We start from the raw sequence: 17,824 nt of genomic DNA on the forward strand, positions 1-17,824 counted from the left end.
ATTAGAAAGGAAGAGGCAAAACTGTCACTGTTTGTAGATGACATAATACAAAATTAGAAAATCCTAAAGACTCCACCAAAAAACTGTTAGAATTAAATGAATTCAGTAAAGTCACAGGATATGAAATTAACATACAGAAATCAGTTTCTATACATATAACAAGCTGTCAGAGAAATTAAGGGAACAATCCTAATCACTATTGTCAGTAAGAATAAAATACGTAAGAATCAGTTTAACCAAGGAAGTGAACAACCTGCACACTGAAAACATTAAGACATTGTTGAAAGAAATTGAAGATGACACAAATAAATGGAAAGATATACCATGCTCCACAAGGATGGCATGCAAATTCATGAAGTGTTCCATATTTTAATACACACACACACATACACACACCATGCTCATGGATTGTAAGATTTAATATTGCTAAAATATCCATACTACCGAAAGCAATATACAGATTCATTGTAATCCCCATCAAAATACCAATGACATTTTTCACAGTGCTAGAACAAAAAAAATCCTGAAATTTGTATGGAACCCTAAAAGACCCAAATAGCCAAAGCAGTCTTGAGAAAGAAGAACAAAGTTGGAGGTATGCTGATTTCAAACTATATTACAAAGCGATAGTAATTAAAACAGTATGTTACTGGCATAAAAACAAACAGAGAACAATGTGTTAGAATAGAGAGCCCAGAAATAAACCCACATATCTAGTCAATTAATTTGACAAAGGAGTCAAGAATGTATAATGGGAAAATGGGCTACTGGCTGGCTCAGTCAGAAGAGCTTGCAATTCTTGATCTTGGGGCCATAAGTTTAAGCCCCACCTTGGTCATAGAGCTTACTTTAAAAACAAAGCAATGGGGGAAAACAATCTGTTTAATAAATGATGTTGGGAAAACAAGACAGCTACACGCAAAAGATTAAAGCTGGACCACTATCTTACATTGTATACAAAAAGAAATTCAGAGTGGATAAAAGACTTGAAGTAAGACCAGAAACCATAAAACTCCTAGAAGAAACATATGCATAAACTCTTTGACATTAATCTTAGCAGTATTTAGGGGAAAGGTCACGCTCCTCAGGCAATGGCAACAAAAGCTAAAACAAACAAGTGGAATTACCTTACACTAAAAAGCTTTTGTACAATGAAGGAAACCATTAACAAAATAAAAAGGCAACCTATGAATGGTGGAAGATATTTGCAACCCATATATTCGATAAGGGGTTAATATCCAAAATATATGGAGAACTTATACAACTTAATGTCAAAAACCTGATTTTAAAAAAATGGGCAGAGGACCGAATAGACATTTTTCCAAAGAAGACATAGAGATGGCCAACAAGCACGTGAAGACCTTCTTTCTCCACATCATTAATCATCATGGAAATGCAAATCAAAACCATAATGAGACATCACCTCACACTTGCCTAATTGGCTAATATCCAAAAGACACTAACAAGTGTTGAGTAGGATGTGGAGAAAAGGGAACCTTCATACACTGTTGATGAGAATATAAATTGGTGCAGCCACTATGGAAAGTAGTATGACAGTTCCTCAAAAAATTAAAAATACAATCCAGCAATTCCACTGCTGGGTATTCATTCAAAGGAAATGAAAACATTGATTAAAAGAGATATCTGCACCCCTGTGTTCATTGCAGCATTATTTACAATACCCAAAATCTGGAAGCAACCTGTGTCTATTAATAAATGAATGGATAAAGAAGATGTTGTGTGTATTACTTAGCCATAAAAAAGAAGGAAATCTTGCCATTTGCGACAACATGGGTGGACCTAGAGGGTATTATGCTCAGTGAAATAAGACAGAAAGACAAATACCATGTGATTTCACTTATATGTGAAAAGAAAAGAATGAACAAACTCATAGATACACAAGAAATAAACTGTTGGTTACCATAGAAGAGAGGAGGGTGCAAAACAGGTAAAGGGAATTAAGAGGTCCAGACTTCCAGTAATAAAATAAATAAGTCATGGGATGCAATGTATAACATATAGACTATGGTCAGTAATATTGCAGAAATTTTGTATGGTAACAGATGGTAACTAGACTTACTGTGAGGATCATAATGTATAAAAATATCAAATCGCTATGATACATGCCTGAAACTAATAGGATATTGTGTACTTCAACTTGTAAAAAGTAACTTAACAAAGTAATAATGCTTGTCTTACAAATTTAGTATATTTCTGAAAAACATTGAAATTATTCATACTTAATCATTAATAATGTGAAGACATTTTTATTTAAAATGTTTTTCTTTTCAAGATACCTTTCAGGTCATTTCAGAATTTTTTTTTATCAGTTAACAGTAAATATATTTTTGAATTTTGCAGCTATTCATACAAAACGTTTTGCCTAAGTGACAGTGTACATGCATTAGTTTTGTTCAGTGATTATTTTTTATTTCTGTAATTATAGATTGAAATCAGCAAGGGATGTGGTTACCAGAACAGGATACTCATTGGCTTTAGGATCCCTACATAGATATTTAGGAGGAATAAGTTCTTCTCAACATTTGAATTCTTGTGTTGGAATCCTTTATACTTTGTCTCAGGACACTACTTCCCCTGATGTGCAGGTAAATACCCCATATGATATCTTCTTGAAATTCATGATTTGTATATAATGCAGATTGTTTTTATAGACCATTGTTAATTTATAAATAATCCCTCCCCCAATAAATATCCAAACCATTGTTAACCTTGACTGGTTTTTGAAATTCAAATCTCACTATCTTTCTTTACTTCACACTCAGAGTTTCTAAAATCAAATTCAGTATCTTTTTCTGAAAATGGATCTTCCTCCCATCTTAATAATAACATTTACTATTTTAGAGAGCTTAATAGGTACCAAGGATTGTTTTATATTCCTCTAAAACATTAACATATTTAAGCCTCACAGCAATCTACGGTGTATATTCCCCTTATACAAAAAGATAACTGGAGGGTGCCTGGGTGGCTCAGTTGGTTGGGTGACTGCCTTCGGCTCAGGTCATGATCCTGGAATCCCGGGATCGAGTCCCGCATCGGGCTCCCTGCTCAGCGGGGAGTCTGCTTCTCCCTCTGACCCTCCCCCCCTCATGTTCTCTCTATCTCATTCTGTCTCTCAAATAAATAAATAAAATCTTTAAAAAAAAAAGATAACTGGAACTTACAGAAGCTAAGTAACTTGCTCACGGCTGAAAGCTAATAAATCATGGAATCAGTTCAAGAACACAAATCATGAACTCTAAATCTGTGTTCTTAACCAGTTTACCATTATTATTGTACACATCTTAACCCATTTCAGTTAATATCCTCATTCTCTTGATATCTTAATCAAATCTTGAATGATTATTATTCTTCCTGCCCTTTTTCTCCCCTTATCTTATCTCTGCCTCCCTTGTGTGTTCCTATAATTACTATAACAGTATTTTTAGGTTCTTTTCAACTCCCCCTAGATGTGAAGACACATTTGTTTTCCTGAAAGACTTTCATCTTGCCACTTCCTATCAAAAACCTGGGGAAACTGCTTATTGCTTCCTAAATCACCTCATTCAGGTCCTATCAGCTGACCCAGGAACCTGTCTATTATTACCCGAAAGTACTGGCTTCTCTTACAGATGACCTGCCTATTTTCATCCCACATGTGCCTTTCTCATATCTGCACTTATATTTTTCCTATTGTTCTTTTCCCTTACTATTCCTATCTGATAATCCAAATTTTCTAGTGTTCTGAGATCCAGTTTAACCACCTTCTCGTCAAATTTCAACATCCCTAATCCACAGTTACTTTCTTTGAATTACCATATTACAAATAGTCTCCTCCTCATCATCATCCAGTAGTTGACTGAGTTAATTTATAAGGTGTCCATTCTTTTATCCTCCTTTATTATAGCAATTTTTGTTTTTATTTGTTCTATTTCTCTTCTTCCCCTTTAAGAAGTCTGTTGTGAATGCACATACTTTTATATCAAATACCTTTTTTGTTGATTAAATGCTTTTAGTGACTTCCAGTGTCATCAAATCTGACTCTTTTCGATTACTGCTATCTCTTCACAGTTTATTTTTGTAGCATTTAAAGTACTATAAGCTTTCTGGTAAGAGGGGTAAAACTTCTCATTTTCCTAAAGGGAGAACTTTTTATGTACTTAAAACATACATAGAAGTAGAATATACTATAAGGACCGTATTATACCCATCATCTGACTGCATTGGTTATCAGTCTTGTTTCATTCATTCATTTGTTCATTCATTTATTTGTTCATTGGTGGCTTAAACAACAGAAATTTATTTTCTCATGGTTCTGGAGACTGGAAGTCCAAGATCAAAGTGTCAGCCAGTTTGGTTTCTTCTGAGCCCTCTTTGCTTGGCTTGCAGGTGGTCACCTCATTGTGTCTTCACATGGTCTTTCCTCTGTGCTTATGCATCTCTAGTGTCACTCTGTCCAGATTTTCTCTTCTTAGGACACCAGTCACATTAGGTTAGGGCCCACCCTAAAAGCCTCATTTTAACTCCTTTAAAGGCCCTGTCTCCAAAGACAGCCCCATCCTGAGGTACTGGGAGAGGCTTGTTCATTTAAACCAGAGTTGACAAATGTATTTTATTAAGAGCTACATAGTAAATTGTGTACACTTTACAGGTCAGTCGTGCAGTCTCTGTCAGCTGCACAGTTCTGCCATTGTAGCAGTAGAGCAGCCATAAATACATAAGTAAATGAGCAGGACTGCGTTTCAGTAAAGCTTTATTTGTAAAAATATGTGGCAGGTCAGATTTCGCTCAAAGGCATTTCAATTTGTTTTATAAAGAAATATTTATATAATATATACTTATTTTATACATATACTTATTTTTATATGTTTATGAAAGTACACTTGTCTTAAGTGTGCATCCCTGTGAATAAAGTATACAAACTAAATACACCATGTAACCAGCACCTAGATCAAGAAATAGAACATTATCAATACCCCAAACACTCTCCTCATGTTCTCTTCTAGTTACTACCTGTCCCACCAAGGATAACCACTATCCTAATTTGCAACATCATATATTAGTTTTGCCTGCTTTTATACTTTATGTCAATGGAATCATATGGTATGTACTCTTTTATGTCTGGCTTTCTTCAACGTTATGTTCAAGAGATTTGTCCATATTACCGCATGTACTTGTAGATTTTGTTGAATCTTTTATTTACTTATTTTGAATCTTTTAAAAACTGGAATTTTTGTTCACATAGATTAAATAGTAAACAATTTTCAACAAACTAGATTCATTTCAGGCTGTTAGCTAAAGAACCAAACACAGACTTGGAATTCTTTTAGTGCTGAGATTTCAGTTTATCATTCTAAATTAGATGATAAGATCTTTTCTTAAACTTCTTATGTTCTCTATTTCTCTTTCCAGGTTAGTAATAGCGCACAAATTACTTTACTTTGTTGTTACTTTATCACTTGCTTCAACAAAGAACAATTCATTGTGTTTTATGTTTCTTAACGCTGCTGTAGCACTTTAAATTGTTTTTCTCTGTCTTCACAGACCTGGGCACTGCATTCGCTATCATTGATAATTGATTCTGCCGGCCCACTCTATCATATGCAGGTGGAACCCACCCTTTCTCTTATTATAATGTTATTGTTAAATGTGCCTCCTACTCATGCTGAAGTTCACCAAAGTCTTGGTCGCTGTTTGAATGCCCTTATTACTACATTGGGTCCAGAGCTACAGGGTATGCATAACTCATTTTGTGATGTCTTACATTAAAAATGTACATAGAAAATGAATTCATTTCTTATTACTGACTCAAATACTTGTCAGTGAAATGAAGTTTAATACAATATTCTATGCAAATCGATGGGCAGAATGTTGAGAGTCATCTTGGGAAGAAGACTTTGACTTCTGAATGTTGACATACTAGAACATAACATAGAAACGAGGAAACTTGATGTAAGCTCCACCACTACTTAATTCGGTGACCTTTGGAAAATCTTTGGTCTTTGGTTTCCTTCTCTGTCAAAAGAAGGAAAAGTTGAAAAGCCTTTGTGATTGACACATAGTAGGTAATCATATATTTTGTGAAATGCCATTCAGTGTGATTTCTCCTACCTTGAAAAGACAAGGAGTACCATGTTTAGAAAGATTAGATATATTTTTTTAGGGCGCCTGAGTGGCTCAGTTGGTTAAGTGACTGCCTTCAGCTCAGGTCATGATCCTGGAGTCCCGGGATCGAGTCCCGCATCGGGCTCCCTGCTCAGCAAGGAGTCTGCTTCTCCCTCTGACCCTCCCCCCTCTCATGCTCTCTCTGTCTCTATCTCATTCTCTCTCTTAAATAAATAAATAAAATCTTTAAAAAAAAAAAAGAAAAGAAAGATTAGATATATTTTTTTAAATGCTTCCCTTAACAATTAAGGTGATAGACACCAAGTGGAATAGTTTAAAGAACTCATCTCTTCTAAGAAGTAAGTGACTAAGTCCCAAAGCTCAGATAATCTGATCCGTTCAAATGTAAAGTCTATGATTTTAATATTTGAAAGCAACTCAACTAATATAAACAGGGCTAAGTTCATTAGCCATTTCTAGTTCTACTTTTCATGAAAATTTGATATAACCTAGTCTTAGGTTCTTGTTTGCCTAATGATTTATGTTGACATAAATTTTTCAGAGTCTGTCACCTAAAAATCTGTCACCTGGATTATCCCTGCTTTTGTAGAAGAAATTTATTTCACAGATCCTTGAGTTTAAAATTGGTATAAAAAAAAATTTTAACCTAGTAATATATGCTTAAAGAGGAATGATTTCATAGACCAATTATTCAGAGCTCTCTCCTTTCCTTTTAGGTAATAGTACTTCCATTTCCACCTTAAGAACTTCCTGTCTTTTGGGTTGTGCAGTGATGCAAGATAATCCAGACTGCCTTGTTCAAGCTCAGGCCATTTCTTGCCTTCAGCAGCTTCATATGTTTGCTCCAAGACATGTCAACCTATCTAACTTGGTCAGCTGCCTCTGTGTGAGTATAAAATTATTAGTGAGTCCTTAGTTTTTTTCCATTGGAAACTTAGGTTTATTTATTCTCTAGTCTGTGTACAATAGCTATTTTCTCTCAGTTCTAGTCTTTTTTTTAGGGGGTAGGGCCAACTCTTATATAATCACATCTTAAACCTCTCATATATTGATTCATTTTTCTTCTCTTAGTGTTGAACTTAACATTTGGAATATTTATTCATTAGTCAATAAACATATAGAGGGTGCTTAAATGTCCCGGATACTGTATAAATGCCATAAGACATGGAAAAGTTTATGTGATGTCTTTGTTTTTTCCTTCCTTTTTTCCGCATAATTACATATAAAGTTCTCTCCACCCCAGATGGGCAAATAACATTTTTCCTTAATATTCTAGTGGCATATCCATCAATATCTGGGTTTTAATAATATGTTTAATAAATATGGCAAGATGAATGCTGAAAGTTCTCGTGAAGTGGTTCATAATCGTCAGTGGTTTTAAGATTTACCTTGAGTATCATCAGTTTCTATCTGGACTTGCCTCAAAAATTGAGTTACATTTGGAATTAAAACAACACCATTGCTTTTAAACATTTCTGCCCCTAGAATGTCCACAACACACTCCCATTAGTAACATGACAGTTGAGAATCATTACTTTAGACAGACCTTTCATTTCCAAGCTTGAGGCAGAATATGCAGCATTTCAGACCTTGAAAGAAGCTCAAATGTTATTAAAACCAACCTTCCCAATAAAAAAGATAAATCAGGGACCAAAAAGTCAAATAATTTTGCCCAAGGTAACGTACCTAGGTATAGTGGTAGCTCTAAGTCTAGAATCCAGTTTCTCAACTTGTAGTTCAGTCCCCATTTCTTTATTTCTTACTGACTTTATACTTTTGGTTAGCACTTTTTTTTTTAAAGATTTTATTCATTTATTTATTTAAATTTTGTTTATTTGAGAGAGAAAGAGAGAGCATGAAAAGGGGGCAGGTCAGAGGGAGAAGCAGACTCCCTGCTGAGCAGGGAGCCCGATGCGGGACTCGATCCGCAGACTCCCAGATCATGACCTGAGCCGAAGGCAGTCACTTAACCAACTGAGCCACCCAGGCACCCACTTAATGGTTAGCTCTTAATCTCAGTTCTAGCACCTCCTAGTTCTGTGGCCTTAGGGAAGTCCCACAACCTCTTCCAGCCTTAGCTACCTTGTCTGTAGAACACAAGGATTACACAAGATGCCACCTGTAAAGGCACATGTCCCAGGCACTTAATAACCAACCACCTAATACATAGTTTTTATTTTCTTAACATATAACTTATACATTATATTAATCTTCATAGTGAATTTCACAAAGTTACATAAGACTTAAAAAAAGAGGATGTGACTGACTTTTCTCATAGAAACTTGGTTCCTGTCTGGGTTAAACATGTTTTGGAGAAAATAACACTAACTGGAAGAAGGATTTTACCTTTACCATTCAATGACTTTTCCCTAGGAATATTATTCTTTCTGTTCCAAGAGCCATCACCAAAACCAGTTACTGAAAAATAGCCACTCCTTTGCAAGTTGATCAGACTTTCACTCCGTTATACTGCCTTTTTTTTTTCTTGAGTTATAGTAGAAATTTTCCATTGGTAGGCTTTTGAAATTTGTCTAACTGATGCATTAATTCATTTACTAAGTTTATTGAGAAATAAAGAACAAAACTTACTGCTAATTCTTGATGAATTAGATATGATCAAATTCATTACTCTTTTTTTTTCCCCCCCCCGGACTGAGAAAGATTATATATAAAGAAGAATAGAGACACTATCAGATTTTTGTTTTAGGAACATTCAGAGCAATTGAGAAAATCAAAATTAACAATCAACAAATTTATGTTACTCTTATTTAAGCTGTAAAATGATTTTCTTACAGAAATCAGTTAAAAATTGCTATCAGGGGCACCTGGGTGGCTCAGTTGGTTAAGCAACTGCCTTCGGCTCAGGTCATGATCTGGGAGTCTGCGGATCGAGTCCCGCATCAGGCTCCCTGCTCAGCAGGGAGTCTGCTTCTCCCCCTGACCCTCCCCCCTCTCACGTACTCTCTCTCATTCTTGCTCTCAAATAAATAAATAAATCTTTAAAAAAAAATTAAAAAATAAAAAAAATGAAAATTGCTATCACTATACTTTAATTTTATGTCTTAATTTTTTTAGTAAGCTTCTATTCTGAATTTATTAGATTGAATTTATTATATATATATTTTTTTTAAGATTTTATTTATTTATTTGACAGAGACACAGTGAGAGAGGGAACACAAGCAGGGGGAGTGGGAGAGGGAGAAGCAGGCTCCCCGCTGAGCAGGGAGCCCTGTGTGGGGCTCGATCCCAGGACCCTGAGATCACGACCCAAGCCGAAGGCAGACGCATAATGACTGAGCCACCCAGGCACCCCGAATTTATTATATTTTAGAGTATTCCCTGTAGTAAGAAAATTGCTTTTGCTTTCCTATTTAACAACTTTATGATCATATTTTCTTTTGTACAGAGAATTTAATTATTTAGCATGAAATGTTTTCATATTAATTGAAACTCCCTGAATATTCAGAATACATTTCATCATTAGGAAAGAATCTTACTGGAAAGAGTTTTCTTCTAACTGCATGCTGTTTAACTTCCATTCTGAACTTGGTCTTAGCTACACTAGGAATTCTGAGTACTCTCAGTGTTAAAAGTTGGCTTCCAAGAATAAAAAATCTATCATTAACTTGTGATGAGGTAAACCATTAACTTTATCCCTTGCTGGACACCTGCTCATGTGAATGCAATCCAGATCACTCCTTTAACACTCATGTCTACTTGATGTGGCTTTGTTATTGAGGCTTAATGAGAGATTCCAAAGGAAAACCTAATTACACAAATGTACATTTTTAAGTTATTGTATATTTTATATCTTTACATCTTGAGTTGACTATTTCCAAGATCTTAGCTCAACTCATATTTTAAAGTTGGAAAATGAAGTAATCGTGGCATATTTTTAAAGCTGAAGCTAAGCCAATTTGAATGATAGCTCTATCAATATCTATATTTTAATGCTTAGCTGACTGTTGTCAAAGTCATCCTAGTATTTATCTTTTGGTTTTGTCATGACCGGTCTGTCATTTGTTTTTGTGCAGGAGATCTTGTTGGATAATTCTGTGTTGGTAGGTCCCTGACCCTCAATTCCTAACTTATTTTTGAGGTTTGCAGTGCTGTTTCTTTGTGTCGTTTTTATTTTTTTTGGTTGTACATGTTCTTGTTTTCCCCTGCATCTCTTTGTTTAAGCTAACCATTAATGCAGAGTCCAGTATGTGTAGCATGTTACATGGTGTTTATTTAATACCACTGTAAATAAATCCTCCCTAACCTTCTCCAGCTGGTGCACTCACTCCTTGCACTTAATTTTGCATCATTTTGATTTATATATTCATTTCAGAAAGGAATTGTAATTACAGTTTGACTTAGTTTCTGTATTTTGCCTGCTTGGTTTGTTTGCCTTAACTCAACTCTATTCCTCTTCCCAATATAAATGCTGGAGAATGACATGGAGATATTAAGTGTTCCATTTTGCTTGTGTGACCGCCTTCAATCTTTTTTCTACCAAACAAGTAAAGAGTACTTTTAAGCATGCTTTCTGTAAAAGAGTGTTTGACCAGCCTGAATAAATGCTGCACCTGCCTTGTATTATATGCTTGTAAAATTCCAGTGAAAATAACTAGTAGATTCATTAACTTTTCTTTAAAATTGCCTTGTAGAATGCCTTTTTTGTCATTGTTGTAAAATACAGCCATAATTTGGGCATGAGTAAACTTAATCTTTTTACATTTTAACTCCTCTCCCATCCTATGTACTAGTTTCTAACAGTGGTTCTTTAACGTGACTGGGATGACATTAACTTGAGACTTTGTGAATGGCATTCCTCTTTCCACTTTTGAGTTCATGATATGACTTGAGGGTGTAATAGAATATATTTATAAAGCAGTTCCCATTCATATGTTTCACTGATGATACATTCACAAATCTTTTCTGTCTTTTGGCTTCTGATAAAATTTAGGGTTTCACTCTCTTTGCACGTGTTTCTTATATATCAAAAACCAGCTGTCACCATCTACTCTTTTTCTCAGAATTTTTCCTCTGCTCTTTTCAACAAACTCACCTACTTCAGTCCTGTTTTTCTCACATACACGAGATCTAAATAAAGATCACTGTAAGAATTATGCTTTCTCACATTTTGCTTGGAAAATCAGTAGCATAAGACACCTATTCATTGTCATAAACCACACTAAACTGGTCTTTACTTTCATAGTTAGAAAAAAATAAATTTCAAGAACTCTATACTTTATTCTACTTATGAATCACTAAGAATTTGTATCCAGAACCTTTGACTTGTTTCAATTGTTCATTTAAGGTATATCACAATCATATCATTTAGTTCAGTAGATACAACCTGTTGAGATTTACATTGTTCAAACACTTCTAAGTAAAAAGAATATGTATTGAGTCATTATGAGCAAAAATATTCTGTATCTCTAAAATATGTACACGTCTATATACATACATGCATATCCATATACACATAGATATACATATATGTAAAATTTGTTGTCTCTAATGTGTATCTCTAGAGAGTGTTTTTGGTGAATATGTTTTCTGAGTAAAACTCTTCTCTGCTTTTATTTGAAAATGCATTTACTTACTCTGTATGGCATCTGAATGAAATACTATTGATAGAGACTGTTAATAATAGTTAATAATAACTAACATCTATTGAGCACGTATTATTTGCCAGGTACTGTGCTAAGCCCTTCTGCATGTTTCTTTGTGGTAATTTTGCAACAGCCCTGTGACATGGGGTAGTGTTATTTCCATTTTACAAATAAGGAAACTAAGGCACGGAGAGGTTAAATAATTTGCCCAAGGTCACACAGCTCGTAAGTGGTGGATCTAGGACTCAAACTGAGGCAGTTTGACTCCAGAGCCTCACTTTTAACCAGTATGCTATACTGCTTGTATGGATTTAATAAAAATTTCTACTTAGAGAATCATGAAACATAATGTTGCATGAGCACAAACGTATGAGCTACAAATAAATTCTCAGTTGTATTTCTTTTATCTCAAAACTATATTTACTCATAAATTTTATGTCTTCTAAAACTCAAGAGGCTTCTGCTTGGATTTGTTTATGAATATTTGCATAGTCAAGTACATGTGCTATTCCTTAAGCTATGTCTAAGTTATAATAAAAAATATGTACTGGAAGAGTTTGAAGAAGTTTCTGTGTATTTAATAAACCGCATCTAGCACAGTGATGGGCTGGACAGAGTCAGGAAGGATCCAGTGAATATCTGTTAGATTTAATGTGAATGCCACCAAGAATTTCAGCTCTTTCATTTCCCAAATGGTATTTTTCAGGTGAATCTTTGTAGTCCCTATTTGTTGTTGAGAAGAGCAGTACTGGCTTGTTTACGTCAGCTTGTACAGAGAGAAGCAGCTGAAGTTTCAGAACATGCTGTTATGCTTGCTAAGGATAGCAGAGAAGAGTTGACTCCAGGTAATTCTTTTTTATCACCATTATCTCCAGGTTAAATGATTATTTTAATCTTACATCTTCCATATAAACGTAAGAGTTTTTTTGTTTGTTTTTTTCTTTTTATTAATATATAATGTATTATTTGTTTTAGTGGTACATGTCTGTGATTCATCAGTCTTAAACAATTCACAGCGCTCACCATAGCACATAGCCTCCCCAATGTTTTTAAAATGGTATTTAAAAGTTAATATGTAATGTCTTAAATCTGCTACAAGGGACAGTTGCTAACAATGACTATCATTCCTGGGGTGCCTGGGTGGCTCAGTTGTTAAGCGTCTGCCTTCGGCTCAGGTCATGATCCCAGGGTCCTGGGTTCGAGCCCCGCATCGGGCTCCCCGCTTGGCGGGAAGCCTGCTTCTCCCTCTCCCACTCCCCCTGCTTGTGTTCCCTCTCTCGCTGTGTCTCTGTCAAATAAATAAATAAAATCTTTAAAAAAAAAAAAAAAACAATTACTGTCATTCCAACCAGTAATGTTACTGGTTTAGAGCAATGGTTTTCAAACTTAGGCCCCCGAACTAGCAATATCCACCTCACTGAGAACTTGTAAAAAATGCAAATGATTGGGCCCCATCACAAATCTGCGTAACCAGAGATCTGTGAGTGGAGCCCAGCAATCTGTTACCTATGTTTTATAATCCCTGTTAATGAATTTGAGAGCCTCTCAAATTTTAGAGCAAATTTTTTCACAACAATCAATTGAAGTTGGATTTAGTCTTTAAGTAATTTACCATATGTGCCTTTCTTCCTCCGAAATCTCATTTAATAAAAAACTTACTATAGATGAGTCTTCAGGTTAGAGGGTTTTTATGCCTCTTCTTTATTTTAGAGCTGAATTAAAGGATTTCTTATTTTAAAATTTTGTGTGTAACCCAAGTATGCATACAAATTCAAACAACCTACAAAAATAGTAATGGCAATATCTTACTCTTTTATGTATATAGTTTCCAAAGTGCTGTCATACTTTTAGGTCTCAGGCTTCACAAAGCTTTCCAGTATCTAAAGCACACAACAGTGTGTTTTACTGTCATGCTGTGCTCCTTAAATTAGTATTAAAACTTTAACTCTGGCTTGAGTTAATCAGCACTGCTGAACTAGTATAGTAGTCATCAGAAAGGTTGCAGAACCCGTTTGAGAACAATTGGTGACTTACTTTAACCAGAGAAATTTTAATCTTTTAATCATGTGTGATATTCTGCCCAAGTAACCTTCAGTTTATATTCACCACTGAAATTCTCTGCATCTTTTGCTTGGCTTTGATTGTGTAAACATGCTGGTATATGTTCCTAGAATTCTTGAACTAGCTATGTGAGTAAAATACAGTAAAGAACTTGTTATATAATTCCCTTTTTAAAATTTTATAATTTTTCAAACTAAAGGGTAAGTTGGAAGTAATGTGCAGTGAACACATATATTCACCTCCTTAGTATCTTTATGGCACTCATTTTATATATCTTCCTCTCTTTCCATATATACAAGATGCATACCTTTGCCAAACCATCTGAAAGCAGACTGCAGACATCATGACAACTCACCCCTAATACGTAATATTCTCCTGCATGACCACGCATCATTTCCACACTTAATAAAACCAACACTGATTTAGTAGCGATCATAAAATGTGCAGTTCTCACACAAATTTCGCCAGTTATCCAAAAAATATCCTTTATGACTCCTTCTACCCTCCCTTACCACCGCCCAAATATAGGATCCAGCCATGACTCACACATTACAATGGTTGTTTTGTCTCTTTCGACTCCTAATCGGAAACATTCCTGCTGCCTCCTTCTGATCTTTTCTTTTTAATTGAAGTATAGTTGACACACAGTGTTAATTAGTTTCAGGTGTACAGCATCATGAGTCAACAAATTTATATGTTATGCTGTGCTCACCACAAGTGTAGCTCTCATCTGTCACCATACAATGCTATTATAATACCACTGACATATTCCCTGTGCTGTACCTTTTATCCCAGTGATGCCTCCTTCTGGTCTTTAAAAGATAATTTCTCTTTCAAAATAGTGTGATAATAGCATAATCTTTAGAACCTAAATGCTTTCAGAAATGCTAAATAAGTTAAATTTTCAAGAGAAAATTTATTTGTTCTTTTGGCATTTCCGGAATTAGAGGAAGTAGATGCTAGACCAAAGCTTATGTTTCTCCTTTGAGGTGCTTTATTACTTTGCAATGAGAATATTTGCATGTAGTATTTCAATAACTTTTGAATATGTGTGCTTCTCATATGGCAGTTTTGTTTTCTGTATTACTTAGATCATCGATTTTCTTCTTGTCAGATGCTAACATCAGAGAAGTGGGCCTTGAAGGGGCATTATTGACCTTACTAGATAAAGAGACAGATCAGAAGTTATGCCATGATATCAAAGAGACTTTAAATCATATGCTTACATCAATGGCAGTGGATAAGCTCTCCTTCTGGTTAAAGCTTTGTAAAGATGTACTTGCTGCATCAGCGGGTAAGTATCAGTGGTTACCATTTGAAATAAAATTGAAAGTGAAAACGTTATATATAAAATTGCTGGTGACAGTTCATTTTGTCTGAGTATTTGGATTGTAATTGCTTATTGCTTTTTTCAAATGAAGATTTTAGTGTTTACATCTAACACTTAAGCCTGTGGGTTTTTTTTATTCTTCTGATTATCTTTTATGACTTCCCTGTATAAAACAAACTAAAAATTAGTTATTTATACTATAAAAGTGATGTCATGACTTTGAGTAGCCCCATCATTTGTTTTCATACATATAACTTTTTTTTAAGATTTTATTTATTTGACAGAGAGAGAGAGCATAAGCAGGGGGAGCCGCAGAGGGAGAGGGAGCCCAATGTGGGGCTCGATCCCAGGACGCTGAGATCATGACCTGAGCCAAAGGCAGACACTTACCGACTGAGCTACCCAGATGCCCCCAAACATATATTTGAAGGACTGCATCAAACCAGCTTAATAGAAAAATCATCAAAAGTTGCAACATTTTCGGGGCGCCTGGGTGGCTCAGTCGTTAAGCGTCTGCCTTCGGCTCAGGTCGTGATCCCAGGGTCCTGGGATCGAGCCCCACATCGGGCTCCCTGCACCGCGGGGAAGCCTGCTTCTCCTTCTCCTCCCCCTGCTTGTGTTCCCTCTCTCGCTGTGTCTCTCTCTGTCAAATAAATAAATAAAATCTTTAAAAAAAAAAAGTTGCAACATTTTGAGCAGGCGAGTTTCTATGCACTCAATAATGTGGATTTCAAACAGGGTTAGAAAACAATGTTATTTCCCTATTGTTTTTGTCAGTATAAGATAAGTGTTAGTGAGAATGTATATTAGAGTCTTTCAAATTTATCTTTGGAGTAAGAGAGAAAATAAATGAGATGAAGAAAGGAGACAAATCAGTTCTGTTCCAGGTACTACACATACTTTATCTGATTTAGTCATTTAACCATCCAATGAGTAGGCAGTATTATTCCATTTTACACAAGAGAAAACAAGACTTGGAAAGGTTAAGTAATTTGCCCAAAAACACACACAAATAGATTCAAACCTTTCCCTGCATGACTTTAAAATTCAGCTTCGGGCGCCTGGGTGGCTCAGTCGGTTAAGCAGCTGCCTTCGGCTCAGGTCATGATCTCAGGGTCCTGGGATCGAGCCCCACATCAGGCTCCTTGCTCCGTGGGGAGCCTGCTTCTCCCTCTCCCACTCCCCTGCTTGTGTTCCCTCTCCTGCTGTGTCTCTCTCTGTCAAATAAATAAATAAAATCTTTTTAAAAAAATAAATAAAATAAAATTCAGCTTCCAGGATACCTGGGTGTTCAGTCAGTTAAGTGTGCCACTCTTGATTTCCGCTCAAGTCATGATCTCAGGGTTGTGAGATCGAGCCCCACATCTGGCTCCGTGCTCAGCACAGTTTGTTTGTCCCTCTCCCTCTGCTCCTCCCTGTTCATTCTCTCTCTTTCTCAAATAAATAAATAAAATCTTTAAAATAAAATAATAAAATCCAGGGCGCCTGGGTGGCTCAGTTGGTTAAGCGACTCCCTTCGGCTCAGGTCATGATCCTGGAGTCCCGGGATCGAGTCCCACATCAGGCTCCCTGCTCAGCAGGGAGTCTGCTTCTCCCTCTGACCCTCCTCCCTCTCATGCTCTCTGTCTCTCATTCTCTCTCTTGCAAATAAATAAAATCTTAAAAAAAAATAAAATAAAATCCAGTTTTGTATTTCAGTAGCTCTTAAACTCAGTTACTCAAGCCTTATAATTTAATGTGTTTAAATTATGTGAAAGGAAGAAAGATATTTTTTTTACATTCTCCACTGTCTACCTTGGTCCTCTTCCCTTCCAATGATTTATATCTGCTCTTTCAACCACTGTGCTCTACATGTTTTCCTTTGTTAAAAGGCTCTCTTCTGTCCCCAGTACTTGAGAACTTACAAGGACTTCTCCTTTGAAAGAAAATCTATATGTGTCTTGATAGACAGATTGATTACACTTTTCTGATGTGTCACCTATTTTTTTTACCTCTTTTTTTTTAATTTTATATTCATACTCCTTGAGCTTACTTGCTCAATTTTACTTCACCATTTGTTCTTTATCCTTTGTAGTTTGGTTGAGTCCCTTCTTAGGAAAACATGCATTTCAGTCTTTGGCTTATTATCTTAGTCTTAAGACAAGACTTTGCATAATTTTGTGACATCTTTGCTTTCATAACACATTCAAAATATGTTGACATGCAAGATAATTTAAGGAAAAAAATGTTGCTTTTTTTTTATAGCATTAATTCCATTTTAAGTCAAGTTAAACAGAGTTAATAAGTTAACAGTTAATATAAAGAGGAAATGGGGCACCTGGATGGCTCAATGTGTTGAGCACCCAACTCTTGTTTGTTTGTTTGTTTTTCTTTTTTATTGTTATGTTAATCCCCATACATTACATCATTAGTTTTAGATGTAGTGTTCCATGATTCATTGTTTGTGCATAACACCCGGTGCTCCATGCAGAACGTGCCCTCCTCAATACCCATCACCAGGCTAACCCATCCTCCCACCCCCCTCCCCTCTAGAACCCTCAGTTTGTTTTTCAGAGTCCATCATCTCTTATAGTTCGTCTACCTCTCCGATTTCCCCCCCTTCATTCTTCCCCTCCTGCTATCTTCTTCTTCTTCTTCTTTTTTTTTCCCTTAACATATATTGCATTATTTGTTTCAGAGGTACAGATCTGAGATTCAACAGTCTTGC

The 17,824-nt window shown here is 35.7% G+C and overlaps 1 protein-coding gene across 12 annotated transcripts in view; it reads left to right on the forward strand.

The window, feature by feature from the left end:
• Nucleotides 1-17,824, forward strand: part of HEATR5A (HEAT repeat containing 5A) — a 110,504-nt gene that overhangs the window by 60,163 nt on the left and 32,517 nt on the right. For 9 of the 12 annotated variants that reach the window (XR_014148114.1, XM_081829463.1, XM_081829462.1 and 6 more), the window contains 6 exons: nucleotides 2,447-2,606; nucleotides 5,542-5,731; nucleotides 6,840-7,009; nucleotides 10,158-10,184; nucleotides 12,433-12,571; nucleotides 14,902-15,081. Coding sequence is in view for 11 of the 12 variants with exons in the window: in XM_081829463.1 (XP_081685589.1) it covers nucleotides 2,447-2,606; nucleotides 5,542-5,731; nucleotides 6,840-7,009; nucleotides 10,158-10,184; nucleotides 12,433-12,571; nucleotides 14,902-15,081 (866 nt within the window). In the remaining variant the exon portion in view is untranslated. The remainder of the gene's footprint in view (nucleotides 1-2,446; nucleotides 2,607-5,541; nucleotides 5,732-6,839; nucleotides 7,010-10,157; nucleotides 10,185-12,432; nucleotides 12,572-14,901; nucleotides 15,082-17,824) is intronic. The other 3 variants (XM_081829464.1, XM_081829466.1, XM_081829469.1) reach the window with 1 other exon arrangement.

The sequence above is a fragment of the Leptonychotes weddellii genome, chromosome 9 (assembly GCF_054177405.1).
Source record: "Leptonychotes weddellii isolate Sample4059 chromosome 9, ASM5417740v2, whole genome shotgun sequence".
NCBI lineage: Eukaryota > Metazoa > Chordata > Mammalia > Carnivora > Phocidae > Leptonychotes > Leptonychotes weddellii.